We start from the raw sequence: 19,959 nt of genomic DNA, 5'->3' as shown, positions 1-19,959 counted from the left end.
CAAGTGAGGGAGAACGTTTTTTAGAAGTCACTCTACAGAAGCACCCTAATGTTCTTTACAATCCTGCAGGAGAAGCCAGAATGGCCTACGTGGGGAATTCCCCTTACAGGTTTTAAACAAAGAGCTTTTCATTTTAACATCTGTAATGTTGACTGAGGTTAAGGTCTGCAAGTACCAGTTCTCAACTTGTCACTAACAACTCCCGTGGTTTCTCCTATGGACCCGTGTTTAAAAAGACTCTACCGAAAAAACGGCACTGTTACGGTCACAAGAGCACGCTTGCTCATTTGTATTCGTCAGCGACTGATAGAATATTCAGAGAGACCTTTCGATCAGCATGGAGTAACTGCTTTATCACTATGAGATGATGTCATTCGAGGCAAAATCAAAGAAACTGGGCAATGCTGTCAGCAGACGCAGCCTCATTAGCTGAAAATATGTGGTGCTTCCAAATACTAAAGAGTGATTCACATACCCCATTACTCTCTGCATAGAGCCCGAAGGGCCTGGGAAGCAGTAATTACCTAACATTTAAAAGGAATCTGGCTCTAAAAAAGAGGGGAGGGAGGGAAGGAAGGAAGGAAAGAGGGAAGGGTTGGAGGGTCAGTGGGTGGGTCCGGCTCTAAATGCAGCTATCAATTGACAGGAAATACAGAGGACAGAGGATCGTGTTAAATGGCACCACAGGGATACATTCAGCAAACTCCAGACTGGAGAATTCTATAGGGTAACCAGTGTGGTTTCTCTTCTTTTTGTTTTTATTTTTCAAAGATTTTATTTTTACATAGTCTCTGCTCAACCGACTGAGCCAGCCAGGCGCCCCTCGTTTCTTTGTTTCACAAATAAAGCTGGATGACTTCGTTGCCAAAGTCATTTCTTTGGCCAATAAGCCTTGTTCAAGGAAAAAAAGATTAAAATAGACTTAAAAGAAGTCTTATCAACAGGGGGCGCCTGGCTGGCTGAGTCGGGACAGCCTGTGACTCTTGGTGTCCCGTGAGTTCCAGCCCCACGCTGGTGTGGAGTCTACTTAAATAAATAAATCTGTACATACATACGTACATTGGTCTTATCAACTGATTGCAATGCTGGGACCTTATCTGGATACTGATTCAAACAAATGTTTAAAAACTGAAATAAAAATCTACCGACATTGATGAGACAACTGACCGCTTGAACACTGACTGGATATTTGATAATATGAAGGGATCGTGTTGTTCATTATTTTTATGCACTTGCTGTTTTTTAAGGGTCTTTTATTTATTTTTTAGATACATACTGAAATGTTTACTAATGAAATTAACAATGTTGGGATTTGCTTCAAAACAAATCAGGATTGAGTTGGAAACTGAAGCTGGCCACAGGACATGGCATGCTTTACAGGACTCGGCCCATGTCTGTGCGTGCCTCTAGGTGCTCCCAGTAAAGGGCACAGCAAATGGAATGTGGCATCTCACAGCCGAGACTTCAGGACTGACTTATAAAAGACTCTCGATATAAAACTAAGTGGGAAAAGGCAGAAAACATACAGTGATCCAAATTGTGCAAAAAACGGGCACATGACTAAGAGAACAAGGAAACAACAAAAAGGTTTATCCAGGCGGTAAAGGTACAGCCGGCCCCCCCTTAACCGTGTGGGATACATCCCAAGACCCCCAGTGGATGCCTGAAACCTCAGATAGGACCAAACCCCATATATACTGTTTTCTCCTGTACGTACATATCCATGATAAAGGATAAGTTATAAACTAGACTCAAAAAGAGGAATATCCTTGCTTATCAGCAAATGCTCTTTAGCCTAAAGGTTCAGTGTCCTTCCCAATGAGGCTGATAATCTAGTCCAGATGGTCTCAAATAACATCCGTTTAAGACGCTATCTTTTCTGTTGTCCCAGTCTGGCTTATGTAATCATGTTCTGGAAAACAAAAGGGAGCTCTCTCAGACCAATCACGGCACAGGGAAGCCAAGGTGACAACACTCACTAGTATCCTTGCGGCTCCTGTGAAATCCAAGCTGGGAATCTTTGTTGAGTCCCATGCCCCAGACTTTCGTAACATCCTTGGTTTTAGAGGACAGCAATGTGAATCCGTAGCCACAGGCAGCAGATGAAATCTGAAAAAGAGTTCCATGAAACACTGATTTGTGATAATCGAGTTTTCTCAGCAATAAATGAAGATTCTTTACCCAAAGAACACGTGCTATTAACGTAGCGAGTTAACATTTTTCTTTAAGATTTCCTTTTTAATTAATCTCGACACCCAACATGGGGCTCGAACTACAATCCCTGAAATCAAGGGTCCCATATTCTACCAACTGAGCCAGCCAGGTACCCCAAGTATAGCGACTAACATTTGCCGAACATTTATTGTGTTGATATGTAGTATCTCACTTAATCTTCATAAACACCCGAGAACGAGTTATTATCATCAACCCCATTCACCACGACACGGTCTTACATGGTAGTCAAGTGAAAACTGCCTTTGTTTGAATCTCAGGTCTACCCCTTACCAGCTCTGTGACCTGAGACAGATCACCTCTCTGTAAAACAGAAATAGTGTCTCTCGTACTGGGTTGTTGTAAGGACTAAATGAGTTAATAAAGCTGAAGCCTTATGATAAATAGTATGTGACTTCACCTAGAGCTGTACAATGTCCTGGTAATTATTATTGTTGTAGTAATAACAGTACTCTGCAGATGGGAAAACTGAGGTTCCTAGAGATTAACTACAGGCTATTGCTTCCAGAGAGCATGCTCTTAACCCTTATGTGGCACTGTGACATTCTCAAACCAGTGCCTAAAGAAGAATTCGTATCACAGCTATGGTAAATTTATTTATTATTTTTTAAAGATTTTTTTTTAATGTTTTATTTTTGAGACAGAGAGAGACAGAGCATGAGCAGGGGAGGGGCAGAGAGAGAGGGAGACAGAGAATCGGAAGCAGGCTCCAGGCTCCGAGCCGTCAGCACAGAGCCTGATGCGGGGCTCGAACTCACGGATCCCGAGATCGTGACCTGAGCCGAAGTCGGATGCTCAACCGACTGAGCCACCCAGACGCCCCAACATTTTTTTTTTTTTAAAGTCATCTCTATACCCAACACAGGGCTCAAACTCACAACCCTGCGATCAAGAGTCATGTGCTCCTCCGACTGAGCCAGCCAGGTGCCCCCAAAATATTTATTTTAAATGTGGTTTGCTTTTGCCTTGTTTTGTTGTCATCCACATGTGATTTTCCCCTCCTGTTGCCTTGTGATATTTTCTCCCACAATTTTCGTATGGAACTTACACACATGCAGCCATGTTCAAAAAATCTCAGTTCTCTGGCCTTCTGTAGCCCCTAAACTTCTGGAATGGCTCCAACTCCACAGAAATGACCCAGTGAGGAAGCAGGAGACACAGAAAAGGAATAAATCCTTAGGTGATACCCGGCACACTACAACTATTCTCTTTGCTTGTGATAATCTGTTTATTCAACCGTCAACAAATATCTCCTAAGTACCTACTTTAATATTAAATCTACTAACAGGCGAAAGGACTTTGAATGATACCTACACACAGTCAGCCTTACATAATTTTTGTGGTAACGTGCCATCGGGGGACTTCCAACTATGGTGGTATGAAGAGGTTAGCAAATCTCTCCCCCCAAAAAACTACAGAATTGGACAAAATTGTAAAACAACAACAACCAAAAACAAACAAACAAACAAACCTCAACCATTTCAGGGATGGAGAAATCAAACGCAAATAGACTGAGAAATGTTTACTTGTGAAGCGCTGGGGTAGCTCAGCTGGTTAAGCATCCAACTAACTCTTGATTTCAGCTCAGGTCATGATCTTACGGTTTGTGAGTTCGAGCCCCGTGTCAGGTTGATAGTGTAGAGCCTGCCTGGGATTCTCTCCTTCCCTCTCTCTCTGCCCCTCCCCTGCATGCATGCTCTCTCTTTCTGAAAATAAACAAATAAACATTAAAAAAAGAGGAAGAAATGTTTATTTGTGAAAAACTGCTAGAGGGGGAGCCTGGGTGGCTCCGTCGGTTAGGCGTCCGACTTCGGCTCAGGTCACGATCTCGCGGTCCGTGAGTTTGAGCCCCGCGTTGGGCTCTGGGGTGACGGCTCAGAGCCTGGAGCCTGCTTCCGATTCTGTGTCTCCCTGTCTCTCTGCCCCTCCCCCGTTCATGCTCTGTCTCTCTCTGTCTCAAAAATAAAATAAACGCTAAAAAAAATTAAAAAAAAAAAAAAAAAAAAGACTGCTAGAACTTCAGGTAACAAGAGCGGGAGTCTGCAGGTTTCCCGTCTGGGGCTGGACCATCTACTCCAGCTCAGTGCTCAAGTTTGAAAAGGCCAGTGTTGATCACCTTTGTGGCCAGGAAGGAAAGACGTACTTTAGGATATAAGGTGAAAACTCATGCCTGGTAGTGAACTCAGCGGGAAACAAACAAGGCAAACAAACCCACAACTCAGCCAGTCTGTGGTTGCGATCCTGACCGGGGGCAAGGGGAGAGGAAGACCAGCCAGAAGGGTAATGGAACGATCCTAGAAATGAAGTTGTCACAGAAGGCTCTCCACACATCCACGGCTGACAGGCAAACTCCACGAGGGGACATGGGAGACCTGAGCACCCAGGGCCACATAAAGCCGAGGCAGACATGAGAAGAGCCTGATCGCTGAACGTGGTCTCCAAACCTATACTCAGAATCAAAGGTAGAAGGTAGAAACCTTAGAAGCCCAAAGTGTTTGAGCACAACCTCTGCCCAAGTCATCGGCTGACCGCAAAAGTACACGGATGGGGGCGACACTCAAGAAGCCAGGCTAAAAAAAGGAGGGGGAGGGAGACAAATCAAAAACCTGAACAAAGACATCAGTGGCCGTGCACCGCAGGGGAGATGGATTCTACAGACGAATACAAGTTACTTAAAAAACCAAAAAACAAACAAACAAACAAAAAACCTCAAGGGAAAAATATCAGAATCCAAAGTCATGGGGACACGTGCTGGATTCATCAAAGACTTCAATAAACCATTGTTCAAAGAATATTTTAAAACCGTGTTTAAAGAACGAAAGGAAAACATGATGACAATGACTTCACAGCTATGGAATCTGAATGTAAAAATAAAAACATTAACAAGTTAAATGGGGGAGGGGGGGAGGGACACCTGGCTGACTCAATGGGTACAGCATCTGACTCTTGATCCCAGTGTCATGAGTTCAAGCCCCATGGTGAATACGGTGCCTACTTTAAACAGTTAAACGGGGGGCGCCTGGGTGCCTTGGTCGGTTAAGCGTCCGACTTCGGCTCAGGTCGTGATCTCACGGTCCATGAGTTCGAGACCCGCGTCGGGCTCTGTGCTGACCGCTCAGAGCCTGGAGCCTGTTTCAGATTCTGTGTCTCCCTCTGTCTGACCCTCCCCCATTCATGCTCTGTCTCTGTCTCAAAAATAAATAAACGTTAAAAAAATTTTTTAAAAAATACTTAAAAAAAAAAGTTAAACGGAATTTCTAGGGTTGTAAAGTATAGTAACAAAGAGAAAGAATTCTCTAACAGGCTCAGCAGCTGATGTGAGATGGCAGAAGAAAGAAGCAGTTCACTTGAAGAAATATCAAGTGAAATTATTCATTCCGAAGAACAGGGCGTAAAAAGAAGAAAAAAGAACAGTGACTCAGAGACCTATGACCTAGGACACAACATCAAGTGTACCAACATCTATGTAATTAGAGTCCCAGGAGGGCAAGAGAGAAAGGGGAGGAGGAGGGAAAAAAAAAAAAAAAAAAAAAAAAAAAAAAAAAAAAACTTTAAAAAATGGCAGAAAACTTACAAATTTTGTGAAAACATAAATCTGCAGATCAAAGCTACTCAATAAATCACAGTTAAACTGTTGACAGGCAAAGAGAAAAATCCTGAAGGCATCAAAAGAAAATGGACTCAGCAAGGACAAGGGAACAATAAGTTTAACAGCCAAGTTCTTATCAGAAACAAGGGAGACCAGAAACCAGAATGACATATTCAAAGTGCTGAAAAGATAAAAAGTGTCCACCAAGAATGAATTCTGATAGCAGGAAAGGCCCAAACAAAGACTGAGCAAATTCAGTAGACCTTAACAAGTCCTGAAGGGGGGCCTTCAGGCTGAAATGAAATGACAGAGCACCCGTTAGCGGAATTATAAAGGTAACTACAAAGCACTGCATGAATAAATCTTTTCTCTTTTTGTACCTTAAATGATTTAAAAGACAACTGCATAAAATAATAATGGTAAAATTGCATTACTGGGCTTAAAATGTATGAAGATGTAATGTGTATCACAATAACCACATAAAGGGGAGAGGAAGAAATGGAGCTTTGCTGGAACAAAGTTGCTCTAGTTTTTTTCAGAATTAGGTCATTATTAACCTAAAGTAGACTATGATAAGTTAAGACGGATATTATAACCTCAAGAAAGACCTCCTCAAATGTACAGCAAAACACCCAACAAAGGCATTTAAAAGGTACACTAGAAAAATACCTATTTAACACAAAAGAAGGGAGCAAAGGACAAACAGAGAAACAAGAAAGACATAGCAAAATGGCACATGTGATCCAACCGCCTCGGTAATTACATTACAAGGACGTGGACTGAGTGACATCAGTGAAAATGGAAGGGCAACAAAGAACTGGCAAGCGTCAGAACCAATTTTTTCAGAACTCTGAAAATTACCCAAAGACTTAAAGCAATCTAGGGAATGTTTACTCAAGGAAAGCAGCTGCGTTTCAGTAAGAACCGCAAGCTCTGCAGCATTTTAACTCGACCTATTCCCATCCACCTCTGCTCAGCTCTGCAGTGGCTCTGAAAAGCAACAGCTCACAATTACAGCGCGAGCCAGCGGTCTTGCAGCCACTGGAGGGGTCAGAAAGGGACTGAAGCAACTTCAAAGCTCCACTCCCGGGGCATTCCCAACCATCTGTCTGGTGGATCCCCGGAAGACTCCATTCACAAGGCTCCATTGATTTGACCTGACCCAAATATCACTCGGTGCGAACAGCCTTTACCCCCAGGGATATCTGTTGAAAACAATCAGCGGCTAACGACGAACACTGCAGCTGCCTGAGCAAATAATATTTTAGCCAAGAAGTTACGGACTAACTTGACCTGACATCAACTCCGCCAACAGCCGAACACACATCCCTTTTCAGGCACACGTGGAACATTCTCTAGGGTAGACCGTACGCTAGGCTACGAAACAAAGTCTCGATACATTTAAGAGGGCTGAAAGTAAAGAAGGTATATTCTGTAGCCACAACGAAATTAAACTGTAACTGATCACAACCCCGACTCCGGGGGTGACGTGCGAAGGACGCCAGTCGGGCACAAAACGGGCACGTTTCGGCCAAACGATAAATGCGAGCAGCGCCCTAACGCCTTCCCCTGCCGGGCCTGCAGCCCGCTCGAGGGTCCTCCTCCCTGACGTCGGACCACCCGGCTTCCCAACTTCTCGCAGAGGGCCTCGGGGAGCAGCGGCGGAGGCCGGAGGGCGCGACCGAGAGAGGGAGGCGCGGCCCGCACCTTCTGGTCCAGCTCCAGGCGGTAGGGCACAGGTTGGATCCTGCGTCGCGGCCGCGAGCCAGCGCGAGGCTCGGGCCCGGCGCCGGGCAGCACGAAGGTGGGCACGCCCAGCGCCCCCGAGAAGCTGAAGCCCCACACGAAGATGCGGTCGGCACGGGCCGCGCGCTCGCCCACATATTGGAACACGGGCGTGTCTGCCTCGCGCGGGCTCCGCGAGCGCCCGGCCGCCGTCCAATGCCCTCGCCCCGGCCTCAGCTCCGGTCCCGACCCGCTCAGCCGCCACCCCAGTCGAACCCTGGCGGCCAGCGCCGCCAGCCCCATCCTTAGCTCCACGCCTCAGCGCCTCCTGGGCGCCGCCATCTTGCGTGACCCTTGGCCCCACTCCGTGACGTCAGAGTCCGAGGCCACGTCGCCTACTGGCTGAAGGCAAAGGCGCCGAGGGCTGCCATTGGCTGAAGGGAGGCGGGGGGCGGGGCGGGGCGGAACCGGGGAGCGGCGGGCCTAAGTGGGCGGAGTGCCGGACTGGGAGTTCGGTCGCTGATCTGCGCTCCTGAGCGCGGCGGGTCTCCGAGCTGCGCAGCCGGCCGAACGACTCGTTATTGAGCTCCGGCAGGAGCGGAAGGCCTTTGTTGCTTGTCGATTAGCAGAGGTAAAACTTAGAGGTGGCCCGCTCTGCGCGACTCCCTTGTGGTGGTCTCCCCTTGTCCCTGTTTTCCTGCCTTGTCGCAGCCTTCCCGTCCGCTTCCAGGACAATCAGTCGTGCTCCAGCCAGAGCGCGCTAGAGTGCAGCTCTTACGGGCGCGGGCGCTGACCCTGACCCTGCCGCCTTCCAGAGTGCTTCCTCTTCCCCAGCTCAACTCGCCCCACAGCCCCGCACGCCACTGGAGTCAGGTAGCTTTACTTGTAATTTCCGAATCCCAGGGCCGCTTCAGGCCTCCCTGCTTTGCACAGAGTGCCTCGAATGTTCTTCCCGCCGCCCTCTTCCCTGCAGATGTCTGGCAGACTCCTGCTAAGATCCGGCACCTCCTCAGAAGTTCCGTGAAGGAACCTGGGGACCTGGGTCTAGTCCTGGCTCTGCTACTGACTTGATAGGTATCTTTAGCAAGTTGTGTCCTTTTCTCTGGATCACACCTCTATAGGAAGGTTTAAAAAAAAAAAAAAAAATCAAAACGTGAAATGAATTTTTTTAAGTGAATGAGCTATCTAGACTTGACCTCTTACAGCCCGTTATGATCCATGATAGATGTTCCCAAATACTAGTCCCTAATGCTGAGGACAGACTGTCCCGAAACTGGGGGCCCCGGAGGATGGTAGCGTTCCAGAACAGCAGAGCCAGGTAGCTGGACTTCGTCGTCACAAGTAAGGTAGGTAGAGTTGGTAGATGAAGCGAGGACAGGGTGGCAACCGCAGTGGCCATGACACCAGCGATCTATGCCGTTGGCTGTCCGACCATGATATTCCAAAGGAGGAGGTATAAGGGCCGACAGCTACAGTGCTGCCTTGACTTGAGGAACCAGAAAAAATCTGACCCCGTTCTCAGACCAGAGTCCAGCAATTGTAAGGGAGGTAGAATCCACTAGAGGAGGGACCCCATAGAGCCAGCACAAGTAGAGGCAATACTCTAATCATTCCCCAAAGGCATTTGTGGTTATTTACCAGAGTTATACACTGGAAAAATGTGTGCAGTGACCCCAGAGAACCTGAAACGCTAGCAAGGACCCCAGTTAGAGTGGGAGCTTACGGGGCCAGGCAGAGGCATGTCTCTCAGTGGGTCAGGGTGTGCGTGGACCCCCCCTGTGGAAATTTCCTTGGTTCTGAGCACACAATTGGGACAGACATACTCAGCAGGAGGTTCCCTCCTCCTGTCTTGACTCAGCCAGCATTAAATCAGGAGCCAGACCTGAGTGCCATCTTCAAAGATGAGGATTCAGGGGTGGTGGTTCCCTGTCTTAACCCCATTCAGTTCACTTGTTTGGCTCCTGCAAAAGGCAGATAAACTACATAAACTTAGCCAAGGGCATATAGCCCAATCATCACTGCTGTGCCAAGGGTAGCGTTTTACTGGGCCAGATCAACACAGCTTCTGGAACTTAACTATGGGATACTGATCTGGTGGATGGGTTTTTCAATTCCAATGGTAAAGACGCTCAAAGGCAGTTTGCCTGTATGTAAGAAGGACAGTATTGGAGCGCCTGGGTGGCTCAGTCGATTAATCATCTGACTTCGGCTCAGGTCATGATCTTACAGCTTGTGGGTTCGAGCTCCACGTTGGGCTCTGTGCTGACAGCTCAGAGCCTGGAGCCTGCTTCAGATTCTGCGTCTCCCTCTCTCTGCCCCTTCCCTGCTCACTCTCTGTCTCTGCCTCTCTCTCTCTCTCTCTCTCTCTCTCTCTCTTGCTCTCTCTCAAAAATAAATAAACATTTAAGAAAAAAAAAAAAGGACAGTATTATACATTAACTTTCCCTGCCCTTTCACTCCTGGTACCTCCCAAATTAAGTATCTGTGTACAAGATCTTGTCTCCAGCTCTGCTTTTATTTATCAATCTGAGACATACATTGATAAAGAAGAATTATGTAAATGTGATCACATTGGTGAGGGTTCTCCAGAGAAACAGAACTAGTAGAAACAGGAGTCCCATGATCCACCTGCAAGCTGGACACTCAGGAGAGCCAAAGGTATAGTTCCCAGTCTGGGTACAAAGGTCTGAGAACCAGGAACAGTGGTGTAAGTCCCAGGTCAGACACACTCAGAAATAATGTTTAACCGTCAGTCTGGGCAGCCCATAGCCCAGCCAAGTTGATGTATTTAATAGCATAATTAACCATCTCAGTTATTAACGTAGTTATAGAATGCTTACTCATGAAATGTGTATCCGGTTTTCAACTGTTCCTGCACAAACAGGACCATCCTTTTATCTGAGTTCATGGCCTCAAGTATCTGTTCTTTTACTGGCCATGATGATAGATTATGCTTTTAAAACATCCTTACTTGTCAGAATTTAAAAATTGATAACCTAGGGGCGCCTGGGTGGCTCAGTCAGTTACGCTTCCGACTTCAGCTCAGGTCATGATCTCGGTGCTTCGGGCTCTGTGCTGACAGCTCAGAGCCTGGAGCCTGCTTCGGATTCTGTCTGTCTGTCTGTCTATCTGTCTGTCTCTCTCTCTCTCTCCCTCCCCCTCCCCTGCTCACACTCTGTCTCACTCTCTCTCAAAAATAAATAAGCATTAAAAAATGTTTTTTAATTGATAACCCTACGTAGGTCCCTTAAATTTATTTTTTAAAGATTTTATTTTTTTAGGGGTGCCTGGGTGGCTCAGTCGGTTAAGCATCCGACTCTTGATTTTGGCTCAGGTCTTCATCTCATGGTCCCTGGATTTGAGCCCCATGTCGGGCTCCACACGGACAGCACAGAGCCTGCTTGGGATTGATTCTCTCCCCCTACCCCTCTCAAAAATAAATAAATAAATTTTAAAATTAAAAAAAAAAAACCACATTTTTTAAAGTAATCTCTACACCCAACATGGGGCCGGAGATCAAGAGTCATGTACTCCATCAACTGAGCCAGCCAGCTGCCACTGGTCTCTTGAATTTATAGAACATTTGACTGTTAAGGTATATCCAAAAGATAGAAGCATTAGTTTGAGATTAAGGGGACAAGAGGCACAGTGATGGATTCTGCAATGTGAGCCACAGCCACTAGGTGGCAATGCTTGCCCATCAATTTTGTGTCTCTTGTTCACCAAGAAATGGGATAAAATCGACTAAAAGCCGGTTTTGCCAATGAAGAGCTGGGTTTGTAGTGACAACTGGGCCTTTATATTTTACTATCAAAACCTGGTTGTTTTATATACTGGCTGTATGCTAATTCTTGCGTTTCTGTCCATATGGTTGCTGGGGAAAAAGATGGTCCTACAGTGAAATATCAGCTCCCCTGGAGTATTAAAATATCTACTAGTGTTAACCAAGCTCAGTTTTTCCCCCCACCTATGATGACGTTTTCCTGTAGACGTTCTCATTTCTTTGTTACATTGGGATAGCTGAAATTCTCTGGTCTGGGAAAGAGTGAACCTACCGAGCCATATATACTTTAATCATTGTTATTAACTTTTAATTATGCAATTAATACATGATGAAGTCTCTTTGTAAAATAATTAAGTGATTTATAGCGATAAAGGTAAAGGCTCCTTCCCCCCCTCCCCCGTGTTTATTTTTGAGAGACAGACAGTGAGCAGGGGAGGAGCAGAAAGGGAGAGGGAGACACAGAATCCAAAGCAAACTCCAGGCTCCAAGCTGTCAGCACAGAGCCCAACGCGGGGCTTGAACTCACAAACTGAGATCATGACCTGAGCCGAAGTCGGACGCTTAACCAACTGAGCCACCCCGGACGCCCCTAAAGGGTAAGGGTTTCTTTAACCATAGCCCCACATGTATCCATTGCCATAGAAAAAATATTTTTAAGTTGTTCTTGCATGTGTGTTTAAAGAAAATGATGTAATATGTACCTCATTCTGCACCCTTGTCTTTTCACTCAAAACTATGTTGGAGATTATTATTATTTTTTTTTTTTTTTAGTTTATTCATTTTATTTTGAGAGGGAGAGCATGAGCAGGGCAGGGGCAGAGAGCGAGGGAGAGTGAAAGAGAGAGAATCCCAAGCAGGCAGCGTGAAGCCCAAACTCACAAACTATGAGATCATGACCTGAACCAAAATCAAGAGTCAGACACTTAACCAACTGAGCCCCCCCAGGAGCCTCCATTGGAGATACTTTCATAGCAATTTATTTTCACTTAGCCCATTCTTTTTCACTCTTGCATATTAGTTTGAATAAGTCTTAGTTAACCATTCTTTTGGTGGATATTTGGGGTTTTTGTTTTGTTTTGTTTTGTTTTGTTTTGTTTTTGCTATTACAATATTACAATGAATGTTCTAGTACATGTTTCCACTTGCACCTGTGTGAGGGTATCTCTTGGGTAGATTCTGGTAGAACTGCCAGGTCATAGAAAATGCTCATTTTAACTTTTTTCTTTCTTTTTTTTTTTTTTTTAAGTAGGTTCCACACCCAATGTGGGGCTTGAACTCATGACCCTGAGATCAAGTCCCACGTTCTGCTGACTGAGCCACTCAGGTGCCCCTGGGAAATGCTCACTTTAAAATTTCTGATAGCTATTTTCAATTCGTTCTCCAAAAGTTGTGCTTCAGGAGTATGAGTTGATTCATTTTTTCTGTATACCCAGCACCTGATAGAAACTTTTTAAAATGTTTGTCAGCCCGATACCTAAAGCATAGCTCTCACTGATTTTTTTTTTTTCCCATTTCTATAATCTCTAGGAAGGTCGAATAACTTGTGGTTACTGGCATTACATGAATTGTTTGGCCATTCATATCCTTGGGCACATTTCTGTTGAATTGTCTCGTATTAATTTTTGGGAGTACTTGATATAATCTGCATGAAACCTTTTGTTCTGAGTTGCAATATTTTCTCCTGTCTTTTTGCTTAATACGTGGTGTCCTTCTTTCTACAAAATTTTATTTTCATGTAGTCAGCACTAATCTTATCCACTAGAGCTTTTCTTCTTATTGCTTTGCTTAGTTAGACTACCGGTTATATAAGATAATATAATTATGTTGTATAATATTTGTAAAACACCTAATCTAGTACTGCACTTTTATTTTTTATATTTAGATATGGAGTTAACTTTTGTGAATGGTATGATTGTATATTTATTAATATTTTATCTGATATATGATTGTCCCCAAATAATTAACTGGCTATAACAGACTTTAAAGATTTAAAATGTCATTTATAGGGGCCCCTGGGTGGCTCCGTCAGTTAAATGTCTCACTGTTGATCTCAGCTCAGGTCTTGATCTCAGGGGCATGAATCCTACTTTAAAAAAATTTTTTTTAATGTTTAATTATTTTACAGAGAGAGAGAGACAGAGTGTGAGCGGGGGAGGGGCAGAGAGAGAGGGAGACACAGAATCCGAAGCAGGTTCCAGGCTCTGAGCTGTCAGCACAGAGCCCGACCCGGGGCTTGAACCCGTGAACCGTGAGATCATGACCTGAGCCGAAGTCCGACACTTAACCGACTGAGCCACCCAGGTGCCCAGGCATGAATCCTACTTTAAACAAACAAATAAATAAACAAAATGTCATTTATAACATATGATGCATTTCTATATACAGGGGTCAATTTTTGGAGTCTGTTCCTTCTGATCTTTTCTTGAACTAAATACAAGGGTTCCACGGCTACAGCTTCACACTATGCTTTGAGTTTTATTCAATCAAGTCCTCTTTGTTCTTTTACAGAATTGCCTTTGCTACTCATAATACTGCCATATAAATTTTAAAATCATCTTGTCAGTTGCATGAAAGATCCCCCTGGGACTTTTGTTGGAACTAGATTAAATTCATGACCTAATTGAGATAAAATCACTAACAAATGCCGTTTAACAATCTTGAGTCTTCCCATATCACATAAGTGTGTGTACTCCCTGCTTGAATGAATTCAACCCTTTGCTTATAGATAAGTTCGTCTATCAGTTTTCTGAGAACAGAACCTTCCAAAGTTTTAGGGCAATAATCTCCAAATCACTTTGATTATATATCCATATGGGTAAAATTTGTGAGCATGAAAAAGCACATATGAATTATTTACACACATTACTGTCCTCATATGTACTTTATGAAACATACGAAGATACTATGTAAATAGCGTGATAAAGATTAAACAATATTTTTTTTAGTAAACAATAATTTTTAAATGAATGTCCTACTTTTTTTGATTTTTAAAGTGTATTTATTTATTTTGGAAGAGAGCGAGAGCATGCACCCGTGTGTGAGCACAGAAGCAGGGGAGGCACAAAGAGAGAGAAAGAGAGAGAATCCCAAGCAGCTCCACACTCCATGCTTTGCCCGACGTGGGGCTCGATCTCACAACCGTGAGATCGTAACCTGAGCCGAAATCAAGAGTAGGATGCTCAACCCAACTGAGCCACCCAGGCACCCCTGTCCTGTTTTGTTTTCTAAACCATTTACTCTCATTAAAAATAGTACTGGTAAAAAAAAAAACAAAAAAACAAAAACGGCCCGATTGGGATCAATAAAAACGCCAAATAGCGTCAAATAAAATAAAATAAAATAAAATAAAAAATTAAAAAATAAAAAGAGTACTGGTTAAAAAAAAAAATAGGAATGGTAGGAAGCTAGCAGTCGTAAGATGACGTGAGAAGAACAGTGTGACGCACGTGCTTAACTTCATGATACAGAAATGTCAACGGCTGAGTCATCAATATCGGGGTAAATTTTTGTATAATAAACTGCACTCATTGAAACTGTACAGTCTGATGAATTTTGAGAACTACTCACTTGTGCGAGCACCACGACTGTTGAGGTGCAGCACGGTTCCATCCCCCTAAAAGCATCTTCTTGTCCTTTGTGGTCAATCCCTTTTTCCACCGCCGGCGCTAGGAAATTGCTGTTTCCCCACACTGTGTGATACAGTTGATCTTTGAACAGTGGAGGGGTTGGGGTGCCCAGCCCCCATGCAGTCTAAAATCTGAGTGTAACTTCAGACTCCCCCCAAAAACTTAGGTAGTAATAACCTACACTTGACTGGAAACCTTACTGACAACACAGTCAATTAGCATACATTGTATGTTGTATGCACTATATATACTGAATTCTTCCAGTGAAGTAAGCTAGGGAAAAGAAACAGTCAAGAAAATCATTAGGAAAATGCATTTACAGGGGCGCCTGGGTGGCTCAGCCATTTGAGTGTCGGACTCTCGATTTCAATTCAGGTCATGATCCCAGGGTCGTGGAATCGAGCCCCACATTGGGCTCCATGCTGAGGGCGGAGCCTGCTTGAGACTCTGTCTCCATCTCTCTCTCTCTCTCTCTCTCTCTCTCTCTCCCCCCCCCCTCCTCTGCCACTGTCCCCCACTTGTGCATGCTCTCTCTTTATAAAATAAAATAAAATAAAATAAAATAAAATAAAATAAAATAAAAGGGCGCCTGGGTGGCTCAGTCAGTTGAGTGTCTGACCCTTGATTTTGGCTCAGGTCATGATCTCGTTTAGTGAGTTCGAGCCCTGCATCAGGCTCTGTGCTGGGCATGTGGAGTCGGCTTGGGATTCTCTCTCTCTCCCTCTCTGCCCCTCCCCTGCTCGTGCTCTCCTTCTCTCTCTCTCTCTCTCTCTCTCTCTCTCTCTCTCTCTCTCTCTGTCAAAAATGAATAAACTTTTTTAAAAGGTTAAAAGTAATAAAAAGGAAAATACATTTACAGTACTTTTTGTTGTTTATTGAAAAAAACCCACATAGAAGTGGGCCCGTGCAGTTCAAATCTTTTTATTCAAGAGTCAACTATAGTTTGCACTTTCTAGAATTTTATAAATGTACAGTCATAAAGTATGGATTCTTTTATGCCTGGCTTCTTTGACTAAGCATGATGAATTTGGAGATTACATGTACCCATAATTCATTTTCATTTTCTTTTTTTTTTTTTTTAAGTAATTGCTACACCAAAATGGGGCTCTGGCTCATAACCGTGAGAGCCAGAGTCACGTGTTCTACCAACTGAGCCAGTCAGGTGCCCCAATTCATTCATTTTTAATTCTGAGTACTGTTCCATTACATGGGGTACCACACAATTTGTTTCTTGATTCACCGGCTGATTGACATTTGACTTGTTTTCTGCATTCAGATATCATGAACAAAGCTGCTGTGAACATTGGCGTACGAGTTCTTGTATTCTCATATATTCCTTTTATCTTGGGGGTAAATTCTTGTGAGTGGCATGGCTACGTCATGTGGAGGGAAATTCTCACCTTTAAAGTGTTTGTGGTCAAATATACATAACATAAAATGCATCATCTTAACAATTTTTAAAGCTACAATTCAGTGCAATAAGTTGAATTCACAATGTTGGGCAACCATCACCACTTCTATTTACAAAACTTGTTCCTGACCTCCAACATTGTTACAATAAAGCCAGCTTTTATCAATGCCCATACACTTCCTTTTGTTGAGGTCTTTATTTCTCTGTATGGCTTCAAGTCACCGTCCAATACCTTTTCATTTCAGCTTATAGAACTCATCTGAACGTTTCCTGCAGGGCAGTGGTAACAAACCCTCTCCTTTTGCTTATATTCAGCAAGGGTGTCAGGGCCATTCAGTAGGGAAAGGACAGCCTTTTGTAACTTTGGTTTGTACAGGTTTTCCTTTCTACAGGTTTTAAGAGAGTAATGCATTTAAAAGAATTATTAGTTTGTGTTTCTGGGCACACAGTGTATAAAGATGTAATTTTTTGTGACATCAGCGATCAAAAGGGCAGGGTTGGAGCTATTCAAGAGCCGAGTTTTCAGACGTCGTTGAAGTTAAGCAAGTGTAAATTTAGAGTGTTAGAACTTTAGGATGTTAAATGCAATCCGCACGGTAACCCCAAAGAAGATAGCCATAGAATATTCACAAAAGGAAATAAGAAAAGAATTTAAACATTTCACTATAAAAGTCAACTAAGCACAAAAGAAGACTGTAATACAGGAAATGAGGAACCAAAAAAAGCTGTAAGGCACCTAGAAAACAAGTAGTGCAATGACAGAAGTAAGCCCCTCCTTATCAGTAAGTGCTTTACTTTTTAAGGAATCTCTATACCCAACATGGGGCTCAAACTTACAACCCCAAGATCAAGAGTCACACTCTACTGACTGAACCAGCCAGGTGCTCCAGTAGTTACTTTAAATGTAAATGGATGAAACTCTCCAATCAAAAGATAGAGATTGACCAAAAGATAAAGACACAAGATCCAAATGTTTGCCATCTATAAGAGGCTCACTTTGCATCAAAGACACAAACACTGAAAGTGAAAAAATGGGGAGCCCTGGGGGGCTCAGTTGGTTAAGCATCCAATCTTGCTTTCAGCTTAGGTTGTGATCTCATGGTTCATAAGATTGAGCCCTGAGTTGGGCTCAGCACAGAGCATTGGAGTCTGGTTGGAAGTTTTTATTTATTTTTATTTAATTTTTTTAATGTTTATTAGAGAGAGAGAGAGACAGAGTGTGAGTGGGGAAGGGCAGAGAGAGAGGGAGACCCAAAATCCAAAGCAGACTCCAGGCTCCAAGCTGTCCGCACAGAGCCCGATGCAGGGCTCAAACTCATGAACCTCAAGATCATGCACGACCTGAGCTGAAGGCGGACCCTTAACCGACTGAACCACCCAGGTGCCCCAACATGGAGCATTAGAGCCCACTGGGGATTCTCTCTCAAAATAAATAAACTTGAAAAAATAAAAACTAAAAAGAAAGTGAAAAAATGGAAAAAGATATTCCATACAAATAGTAACGAAAGAGCAGGAATGGCTATACTGATACCACACCAAATAGATTTAAAAACAATTCCAAGAGACAAGGAAGGACGTTATATATTAACAAAATATAGCAAGATACAATAAACATTCACCCACCTAATGATACACCACCAAAATATATGAAGCAAAAACTGACAGACTTGCAGGGAGAAACAGACAGCTCTGTGATAATAATTAGAGACTTCAGTACTCCCATTCATAACAACGGATCGGGCAACCAGACAGAAGGGGATAAATAAGGAAATGGAGGCATCACTAAGACAATAAACCACCTAGACTTAACAGACATATACAAAATACACTTACAGGAATAAGCTGGCTCTAAAAAGGCAAGTGCTGTGTGACTGTACTTATAAGGCACTTTAATAGGCAAAGTCACAGACAGAAAGTGGAATGATAGTTGGGCAGAGGGAGAATGAGGAATCCTATTGAATGGATATGGATGGAGCGTCAGTTTCACAAGAGGACAAGAATGACAGAGATAGATGGTGGCGATTGCACATTATGAAGGCATTTAATACCACTGAACTGTACCTTGAAAAATGATTAGGATGGGGGGTGCCCGGGTGGCTCATTTGGTTAAGCATCCGACTCTTGATCTCGGCTCAGGTCACGATCTCCTGACTCGTGAGGCTGAGCCCCACATCTGGCTAGATGTGTAATAAATACATCAGGTCATGATCTCCTGATCTGCGAGTTCGAGCCCCACGTCGGGCTCTGTGCTGACAGCTCAGAGCCTGGAGCCTGCTTCGGATTCTGTGTCTCCCTCTCTCTCTGACCCTCCCCTGTTCATGCTCTGTCTCTCTCTCTCTGAAAAATAAATAAAAACATTTTTAAAAATGTTTTTAATAATAAATAATTTTTTTAAATGGTTAGGATGGCAAATCGTATGTTGTGTGTATTTTACCACAATTTTTTTAATTGGGGGGAAAAGCTTATTGGGAATTTTTATATCTGTGTTCATGAGACATAGGTCTTATTAGTGCTTTTCTTGTGATGTCTTTGGTTTTGGTATCATGGCAATGCTGGCTTCCTAGAATGAGTTAGAAAGTATTTCCTCCTCTTTGGCCTTTGAGAAGAGTTTGTGTAGATTTTTTTTTAATGTTTATTTATTTTTTATAGAACACAAGCGGGGAGAAGAGAGAGAGGGAGACACACAATCTGAAGCAGGCTCCAGGCTCTGAGCTGTCAGCACAAAGCCCGACGCGGGGCTTGAACCCAAAGACCATGAGATCACAACCTGAGTTGAAGGTGGTTGCCCAATGGACTGAGCCACCCAGGTGCTCCCGTGTAGATTGCTTTTTACCTTAAAGTTTTGGTAGATACCATCAGTGAAATCATCTGGGCCTGGAATTTTTCTTCATGGGAAGGTTTTTAACTTAACTTTCAATTTTTTAAATAGATACAGAGTTATTCAAGTCACCTAGTTTTCTTTTCTTTTTTTTAAATTTTTTTAAGTTTATTATTTTGAGATGGGGGGAGGGGCAGAGAGAGGGAGACACAGAATCCAGAGCAGGCTCCAGGCTCTGAGCTGTCAGCACAGAGCCAGATGCGGGGCTCAAACTCTCGGACCACAAGATCATGACCTGAGCTGAAGTTGGATGCTCAACTGATTGAAGCACCCAGGCGCCCCAAATCACCTAGTTTTCTTGAATGAGCTTTGGTAACTTGTGTCTTTTAATTTTTTTTTTAAACGTTTTTTATTTATTTTTGAGGCAGAGAGAGAGCACGAACAGGGGAGGGGCAGAGAGAGAGGGAGACACAGAATCAGAAGCAGGCTCCAGGCTCTGAGCCATCAGCCCAAAGCCCGACGTGGGGCTCGAACTCACGGACCACGAGATCGTGACCTGGGCTGAAGTTGGACGTCTAACCAACTGAGCCACCCAGGCGCCCCAACTTGTGTCTTTTAAAGAATTTGTCCATTGCACTCAAATTGGCAAATTTAGTGCCCAGACTTGCTCGTAATTTTCCCTTATTATTGCATTTTTTAAAGTTTTATTTATTTATTTTCAGAGAGAGAGAGGGAGCTCAGGTGGAGGAGGGGTAGAGAAAGAGGGAGAGAGCG

General features: G+C 43.8%; 1 protein-coding gene across 2 annotated transcripts in view; it reads right to left on the bottom strand.

Moving 5' to 3' along the window:
- Nucleotides 1–7,899, bottom strand: part of RCC1L (RCC1 like) — a 34,293-nt gene extending 26,394 nt beyond the window's left edge. For both annotated transcript variants that reach the window (XM_042971868.1, XM_007073860.3), the window contains exons 1-2: nt 7,529–7,899; nt 1,980–2,109 (exon numbers count right to left, since the gene is read on the bottom strand). In XM_042971868.1, the coding sequence (XP_042827802.1) occupies nt 1,980–2,109; nt 7,529–7,849 (451 nt within the window). In that variant the 5' untranslated portion in view covers nt 7,850–7,899. The remainder of the gene's footprint in view (nt 1–1,979; nt 2,110–7,528) is intronic.
- Between the last annotated feature and the right edge of the window lie 12,060 nt (nt 7,900–19,959).

The sequence above is a fragment of the Panthera tigris genome, chromosome E3, assembly GCF_018350195.1.
Source record: "Panthera tigris isolate Pti1 chromosome E3, P.tigris_Pti1_mat1.1, whole genome shotgun sequence".
NCBI classification, from domain to species: Eukaryota; Metazoa; Chordata; class Mammalia; order Carnivora; family Felidae; genus Panthera; species Panthera tigris.
Note: the sequence above shows the minus strand (reverse complement) of the source record. Positions and strands in the feature narration are given on the sequence as shown.